This window comes from Carassius auratus, chromosome 1, assembly GCF_003368295.1.
Source record: "Carassius auratus strain Wakin chromosome 1, ASM336829v1, whole genome shotgun sequence".
Classification (NCBI taxonomy): domain Eukaryota; kingdom Metazoa; phylum Chordata; class Actinopteri; order Cypriniformes; family Cyprinidae; genus Carassius; species Carassius auratus.
Genome location: NC_039243.1, coordinates 28,061,305 through 28,070,471, shown reverse-complemented (window position 1 = coordinate 28,070,471; position 9,167 = coordinate 28,061,305). Strand labels below are relative to the sequence as shown.

The following is a 9,167-nucleotide window of genomic DNA, read 5'->3' as shown; positions in this document are numbered from 1 at the left end:
TTACAGATGCTAGAGAACAGAGGCACAAAAGCAGCTTCTTCCCTCAGAACACTAAAGCCAAAGGATCGCTCACAAACACTTAGCGCTGCCTCAGTGGTTATCTTTATACTGCAATATTTTTGAGACATGCAGCATTCTTATTTATTAATATTTTTTTGTTAATGTACTTTATTAGTGCTTTAACGGCAAGGAAATATGTTAAATTATATTTAAAATAAATGTAAATTAAGTTTAAAATATTTTCATTAAATTATTTTTAATGTTAAAATTAAGTACTTGTTTGGTAACAAAGTCAACTTCCTCGTGCCTGTGTGATCATAAAAGGCAAATAAAACTTTTTTTGTATACATTTTTTTTTATTTAGTTTGCCTTAGGTAGTTAAGCTACTATTTACAGTGCCATCGGCCGAGTGTAAAGTCATTTGAATATCACTTTAATCTGTTTGACAATATACATGTTTTTACTCCATTGAGCATTTCTGAAACTTATGAAAAAAACAAACAAACATATATTAACTAGTAATCACCAAAGCTGTGACGATTAATTTGTATCAGCCGATTTGACACAGTAATGACTGGCATTATTTGTTGAAACACAACATCTCAGACATCTCTGTACAGACATGGTAGTGGTTTATTATGATTTGTAACAGTGGGCGGAATCATCTACTCCTCTACCAGTGGCGGAGGAGAAAGCTTTAACTGGAAATTCTCGCTGTGGTAAATACTTCCAGTTCCTGGATGGACAGGGTTCGACAGGCCGGCCCTCTCATTGCCATGAGAATGTGTGAGTTCTGTCAGAACGGCAAGCTGAAAAACAAAGAAAAAAACAACAACAATCTGTAGTCAATAATTAAATAAACCGCTAAAATACTTAATACTTACAATAACATTAATATTATATTAATATAATATTAATGTTATTTATTATCAATTTTTTTTTTCTTTTAAAAACATCCCCCTCTGGTTTGCTCACAAATTGCAATCAGATAATAATAAAAAATATTAATAATTATTATTATTATTAAACAAATTTCTTAAAATTGAGCAATACAGCACAGTCATTCACAAGAAAAAATATATTATATATTAAAGATGCTGCTGTAAGGCAGGAAGAACCTCTAACATTGATCTCCTGAGATACGGACAATACAACAGTGAATAAACATGTAGATATCTGTTTCCACATGTCACTGAGAGAAGATGCGGGAAAGCTTCTTTCTCATCTGTTCTTTCTGCACCTTCCCTTCACTCAGAATGATCAATAGCAAAACAGAATGTTCAAAAGAATCAGTAATATTCATAATCATGTTTGGTATCATTTGAAATGTCTCAGTGTGACTAATGCAATGGTAGATTCAAAGGTAAGTAAGATCCTAAGAGTTAAGAGATATTTTGCGTAGTGTAGAGGGTGTCTTTCCCGGTGTTTTTCATGCAAATTACCATCTGTTCCCAAAAGGTGTAAACCTCTCCTCATCTAGGTCTTTTAGTTGTTATGTGGTTAGATTAACTATAGGGGCTAGATAAAACACTATTTAAGTATTATCAAAAATGGTGCGGCATACTTCATAGTACTAGCATAACCTTGAATTATTGTTTGAGCTGTAGATATAGATTCCTAACGAACAAGTAAAATAAGGTGAAGTGAAGAGTAGAATAATCAAATGTCAAAAGAATGGACAAACAACCCATTTGCATTTCAATCCAATTTAATCTCATCATAAAATAGATTCAAAATAGAATTTAATTTAAATTAAATTACTTTGCGCACCAAAAAAGCCTGAACACACAGGAAACCTTCAGACACCATTGGATACCTCCACTGGGCCAACTGGGTGGACACTAACTGCCACAGCCACACTGAACCTAGCTGCAAATAAGTAAAACAATAAATAAAAAACCCATTTGCTAACAGTACAAGATGAATAAACAGTGTTAAAAGCTTTTTAATGTATTTCAAAGTGCCTTCCCTGTAGCAATTTCAGATCTTTTCTGAATACAAGCTTTAATTAAAAAATTTAATCATTTAAAAAAAATGATTAGTATTTTTTCTGCACCCAACTGACAAAGTTTGGTCACCTGTGATTTTGTTTACTGAGTACCATAAGGCATCTGCTTATACATATCTATGGTTTCCACCATCCAGAGATGTCCGAATCATGTTCACAGATATAATGAATTAATAGTTATTTAGATAGTGAATAAATTATACAGAGTAAGCGAGCAAAGAACTTTTACATTGTCCAGGAACAGTACAGTCATGGCCATAAATTTTGTTTTGCAAACTTTGCTGCATAAGCTGTTGTAGTGTTCATTTACATTGTTTCTAGATTAATGTGTAGAGTGATCAGATGCATTTGAAATAATTGCTAAAAGCTTCATTGGCCAAAAAAATTGTCTTTTCAACCAAGGGAAAGGCTCTCTCATAATTCTGCCCAAAAATGGTATCAAAACGTCCTGAAAGAGCGACTTCTTCCAACAATCCATGAGGAGTTTCGTGCATTTTCCAGCAAGATGGAGCACCATGTCACAAAGCAAGAGTTATAAAGAAGTGGCTGGAAGATCATTACACTTAAAATTTGGATCCATGGCCAGGTAATTCCCCGGATCTCAGTACCACTGAGAAACTGTGGTCAGTCCTCGAAAGATGAGTGAACAAGCGGAAGCTCACAAATTTTGATCAACTCTGAGAACTAACAAGACAAGAATGGATCGCCATCAGTCAGGATTTGGGCCAGAAGCTAATATTCATTTTCATTTTATTCGCGACAGCATTCATGGATTTAGTTTAACTGTACAGCAGAATTTTTTTCCACGTGTGTTGTCATAATAAGTTTCTAAAAGCGGAAACTGCATGGTAGTGTGGTTATAATGCCATTGATAGGCACCAATGAACAGGGACGAGCCATTGTTTAAAATTTTAATTTCTCTGGATTTATAAATCCTTGGGAACTTTTGGGATAACAATTACTCAACCTCATGAAATATATAACCGTGCAAGTAGTCTTTGGATATTTTAATAAGAAAATGTGACAAAAATTGTGCCTTTAAATACGGAAGTTCTAAGCGGCCATGCATTATAATTTTTTTTCCTTTTTGTTTTCTCGTTATAATGAATTAATTTTCTCGTTATCTCGACATAACGAAAGTCGTTTTCTCGTTATAACGACTTATTTTTCTCGTTATCTCGACATAACGAAAGTCGTTTTCTCGTTATAACGACTTATTTTTCTCGTTATCTCGACATAACGAAAGTTTGTTTTCTCGTTATAACGACATGACAGTTTTACTATTGCTATAGTAACGAACTCAACTTTGACAGGCATCTGATGGACAACCATGCAGGCGCTCTTACTGTAGCCTATATTTCAGCAAATGTAGCTTCGCCTAGGTAATAACGTCTACAATACTAAATATAAATAAAGGCTGATCAATCACTGTTGATTTTTACAGAGACAGTACAACGAACTTTTTGTTTTTGTAATTAACATGTTTAAATGGGACCACCGCAAAATTAGAGCTGCTTGGATTAAACTCACTTGTCATTTTCCCTTTATTTTAAATAAAATAATATATAATTTGTAATTTGTAGTAGTCATTATATGATGGCAGATATCATGTGTGTTACAAGCTTCTGTTTGAAAAGAGCTTTTATGTGTACGTGTAGTGTGTGTGTGTGTGTGTAGAAAAAAACGATTACAACATTATAGAACAAAACTGAATTAAATTAGCCTATGGATTTTACATATACATCACATTTCTCATCAATATGGTTAACAATAAAGATTAGTAATAAGGAAAAGAAGCACATCAGCCTACATCGTTAAATCCCGTCCTACTGTAGAAAAACAGAATACAGTGATGTCAACCTTGGTTTTGATAAGCAGTTATTTTATGACACAGAACGCGTTGGTGAAACTCATGCATCTAGCAGGAACTTAATACACAAAATATTCATATTGATTCAAACATTTAAAATTTATGAATTAATTAAATGTCAGTAATGAAGACTGCACAAATTATAGCGATCTCGAGGAAGGTCCGCGTACAGTAAAGTGGAGAGTGTACAACACACCATCATTTATATTCAGGTCTATAGTGCCACCTGCTGGCGCAGTTTTGTAACTTCTTAGAGAAAATTAAGTCGTTATAACGAGAAAACTAACTTCGTTATGTTGCGAAAACGAGAAAATGAAGTCGTTATTACGAGAAAACGAACTTCGTTATGACGAGATAACGAGAAAATTAAGTCGTTATAACGAGAAAACAAGAAGAAAAAATATTATAATGCATGGCCGCTTAGAACTTCTGTATTTAAAAGACTTAGTTCACCTAAACATTTAATTCTGTCATCATTTAACCACCCTCATTTTATACCACACCTTGAGTTTATTTGTTCTCAGGAACATTAAAAGAAGATTTTCTGATAAATTCATTGACGATGGATGTCATTGATCATCAAAAAGTATCACTTTTGTGTTCCACAAAAGTAATTATACATTTTTAAAGTGACATGCAGGTGAGTAAACGATGACAGAATTCAGATTTTAGGGTGAACTATCCCTTAACATGCATTTCATGCAACAATTAATGTCAATTATCATGATTTTATTGACCACTGAACCAATCTGTTGGTGTTGGTCAGTATACGTTATGCAGTAACCTGGGTTGCACCATGAAGAAAGATATTCAGAAAAGTTAAAAAGCTTAAATACAGACTCACACCACCATTCATTAGCAGCATTAGCCTGTCCAGAGTCATTCATTAATGTGTATACTTTCAGCAGGGACCTTATTACAGCCAGAGCAATCAATGTGCATTTAACCAAACCGCATGAATCAAACAGCATAATCTATCCTTCTCACTTTGAAGCCCTCCTTTGCATCTTTATCTTCTCCTTCCCTCTCTGATCTCACTCATACTTTCCCCCTCTCTCATTCCAGTCCACTCCTTCTTTAACGAGTATCTTTTTTTTGTGGGCAAACCAACTTTCAGCATCAAATCCATTAGCGTTACTGTTTCAATTCACTCATTTCATGTATTCTTCTTTCTCCTGCTGTTTATCAGCAGTCTTTAAATCAGACTGCCATTTATAAGCCATAGTTCTATTTCTCATGCTTCTTTTCTTTTTTCTTTACTTCTCTATCTAAACCGGACACCTGCTAAGCAAAGTCTCCGGAGAGTGATGGATAAAAGCAAATACAGACACGGAAAGCACGTCAATGGCTAATAATCGCTTCTGTCATCGCGGTGGCTTTATCATTACCCCCATACTGTTAGCAAACAGGCTAAACACGGAGTAAGAAGTCTGGACACGTCTGATGCCAGTAACAATCTTTCTATCATATTTTACTATGAGCAATTTTCCACACTGCTAACCAGGGTTGATATTCCTCTGGGAAAAAGCTTTAGATACTACAATAACCATGTTTCATTCAGATTTTTTACCACTTTTATAGGATAAACTTATAGAAATGGTTGTTTATTTGCTTGTCTACTTTACACTGTAAGACAGAGACTACAACACATCTGTACACAAATTCATGCGTTGTACTTCTGAGTGTGTTAGCTTGCAACAGGGTGGTCAGGGTGAGTCATTCATGGAGGCGATGGATAGAAAGTTCGCCTTTGTGTGAAAACTATGGTGTATGATTTAATTACACTGGTGGAGAGCTGTCAAAGTGCGGGATATGAAAAAGGACACACTTTGTACTATGTTTTGTGCGATGGTGCCTACTGTAAAATCCATATATGGATAAGGGCCTGAAGAGAGCCTAAAGGTTTATTCACACTAAGAACTGTGTGACAAAGCAACCAATTTGCCCGAACCACATAGACATTGAGCTGTTGATATTAGCGTCCGGGTAAAAGGAAAATAAATCAGCTTAATAGGAGTCTGAAGGAATGTATATTTCTTTCAGAATATTTTGTTATAGAAATTTGTGCTTGATAAATGCAGAATTCTCATATTTGTGACTATGTATTCTAGAACTGTGTTTTCTAGTGTGTGGGAGATCATTTGTAATACAGTATATGAATGTTTCTGTGTGTTTGTAATGGTTATTATGATGCTGCAGGTAGACTTTCTCATTCAGTGTCTGGTTTGACACGTCACTGTATTTGGCTCAAAATAACTTTTCAATGAGAATGAAAGTCTAATGGGTTTTGATTGACAGTTGACAGTGATTAACTGATAACAGAATCTTAATTTCTGGGTGAACAATTCCTTTAAGTTGCAGGTTAAGTTACCTTTTTAATTTTGTGCCATTTCTTTAATTGCCTTTTCATTATTTTTTAAGATTGCTTAAAGGAGAAATGTTTAAGAATGTGCAATTTTGGGCCTATACCCGAGAACTTGGGATATTGTATTTTGACTGGAAGCAAAAGTTTAGAGTTAAAACATTTTAATGATGGATTTGTTTCTACAAACACGCAGTTTCTCACTTCACACGATGTTGATCGATGGGCTGAAGTCGTGTGTTACATCTGTTAACAGTTGCATTAATCAGCTGTTTGGACTCATTTTGATGGCACCCATTTACTGCAGCGTAATCCATTGGAGAGCAAGTGATGTAATGCTAAATTTCTCCAAATCTATTCCCATGAAGAAACACATCTCATTTACATCTTGGATGAACTGAGGGGAGAGTACGTTTTCAGAACATTTTGATTCAACTATTCGTTTAAGGCCATGGATCAGATCTCCCAGGTCACGTTGAAACATTTGTTTTAACACAAATTAAACATTTTTTAAGAGTCAATAGCAGTAAATAGTACCCCTAAGTGAAAAAAAAGATCCATATAGTCTATCATACGCCCTTTTTTCTCCTCCCTCATTCTGTCCTTTCACCTCTCTTAAATCTTGTCCTTCTAATTCATTCATTCCGAACACCCTCCACCATTTCATTGCTCCTGCAATTTCATTATCCTTCCACTCATTCCTATCAACACAATCCCTTTCCTCCAGCTCTATTTCTCTTTATTGCATGCTTGTCTCATCTGTCTTCACATACATTTCTTTTTCCAGTGGCTTCATCCGTCTTCCTCGCCTTCTTCCTGGAACTGCAGCGCTGAAGGGAAATGGACCGACTGGGACCTCAAAGACAGCAATCAAAGCTCAGCCCTGACAAAGCATCAGAGAAACCCTGACCTCCTCCCACACGCACACAGATTTCAGAAAGACTATAAAATAAAGCACACACAAACACATGAACACAACACATCTTTCACTTCCTCCTGGTCAATATCAAATGATCCTGTTAGGTTAATCAGCGGGTTAAGCATGTTTAGCACTTCAAAAACTCCCATACGGTCACACACATGTGATGGTGCTGACATAATTACGACCGGAGTTTATTGCCAGTGTCTGGTAGCCTTCTCATTAATGCTTTGAAGAAATACACACACACACACACACACACACACACTTGTTTTGCTATCTTAGTAAGGATATAGCATAGACCTCTAGTATAACAGGTTAATGATATTTTCTATCACCTAACCCAGGGGTAAGCAAATCGCGGCTCTTTCATCTGTCTCCGGTGGGTCCCTGTAGCATGGGCAGAGAATATGCAGAGGACATGTTCTCCTGACTTTTAAAGGTCCCGTTATTCGTGATCCCGTGTTTTAAACTTTAGTTAGTGTGTAATGTTGTTGTTAGAGTATAAATAATATCTGTAAAATTCTAAAGCTCAAAGTTCAATGCCAAGCGAGATATTTTATTTAACAGAATTTGCCAACAACGAACGACCAGTACCTCCGCCCACATGAATATTCCATAAAGGGGGCGTGGTCTTGTTGTACTCCGATGGAGGAGGGGGAAGAGCTGCGTTTGTGTTTGTCGCCATGTCGTCGAAACGCTTTTATTTTAATCTCGGAGTCCAATCACCTTTGTTTGGGCTTCCCAGGGATGCTGTACTTAGAGATCAATGGTTACAATTTATGTTTAACTCGGTTCCTGAAAATTATAATCCACATGTAAAACTATGTGCAGCACATTTTTCTGTGGACAGCTTCCTCAAACTCAAAGTATTTATTAGCCAATTACAATATATATTTTTTGTCAATTAGACAAACATACATAATTAAATATTATTATTATTATTATTACATTTGACATTTCTGTCCCCCTCACCTCTGAAATGATTGCTGTGTCCCTTTCCTGTGATGTATATGAATTATTAACTATATGCTGTGTTATCTTCATTTTAGGGATCAAATATGTTTTGTGGCTCCACGTGAAGTTTATTCTGTGAGAAAGGGGCCAAAATGGCTCTCTTTAGGTTAAAGTTCGCAGACCCCTGACCTAATCCAATCCCTTCCCCCAAACACAGAAACATGTACAGAACGCTAGACTTCAATAAAAACATATTTTGGATGATTTATAAGGCTTTATAATGACCAGTAAAATGTCCTCAATAGCGGGTTGTCAAAGTATTTCACAATATAATGGTGCTTTTCCACTGCATAATCGGCATGGTACAATTCTGTAGGGTTCCCTTTTGGGGGTTTTCCACTGGGAACAGTACCAGGTACTTTTTTATTTTAGTACCACTTTAGTTGAGGTTCCAACTGAACTGTACCGTTACCAAAGCATTACGTGTAAACTCTGCTGATCACGGATTGGCCGGAGAGAATCTTTGCTACCTGTATCACTTAACTTGCGACACAAATACAGAACCCCGAACCCCGAAAGCCGTACTGAGCCAGGTCGTATCACGCAGTGGAAAAGCGCCATGATGACATTTGGTCCTCACAAGTACTGTCAAAACATGCATAGACACACACACAGTTAGTATTCTCGGGTGTTGGGAGTGTCTCTTTAAACACATATACACATCAAAGCGTCTGCTTTTCACTTCTCATTTTAATTAATCTCTCACTCGAACACACAAACATCTTCAATCTGTTCAGCTCAGTTTCTTAATACATATGTGAATTCCATAATCTTTAACCTAGACAAAGGAACAATGGGAGACACTAACCACACAAGCACAAATACACACATTGTCTGACACTCCTGTCTTTTTTTTTTTTCATCTACTCATCCTCTGAAAGCATTTACTGTTTAATTAAGGAGCTCAGAACTGAGCTGTGCAGTTCGTCTGTGTTAATTATGGGAAGTCTGCTGGGAATGTGTATGTGTGTGTGCTGACCAAACAGTTGTA

General features: G+C 36.1%; 1 protein-coding gene across 2 annotated transcripts in view; it reads right to left on the bottom strand.

Moving 5' to 3' along the window:
• Nucleotides 1-614: 614 nt before the first annotated feature.
• LOC113106217 (VPS8 subunit of CORVET complex) overlaps nt 615-9,167 on the bottom strand; it is a 114,129-nt gene continuing 105,576 nt past the window's right edge. For both annotated transcript variants that reach the window (XM_026267907.1, XM_026267915.1), the window contains one exon: nt 615-809. In XM_026267907.1, the coding sequence (XP_026123692.1) occupies nt 666-809 (144 nt within the window). In that variant the 3' untranslated portion in view covers nt 615-665. The remainder of the gene's footprint in view (nt 810-9,167) is intronic.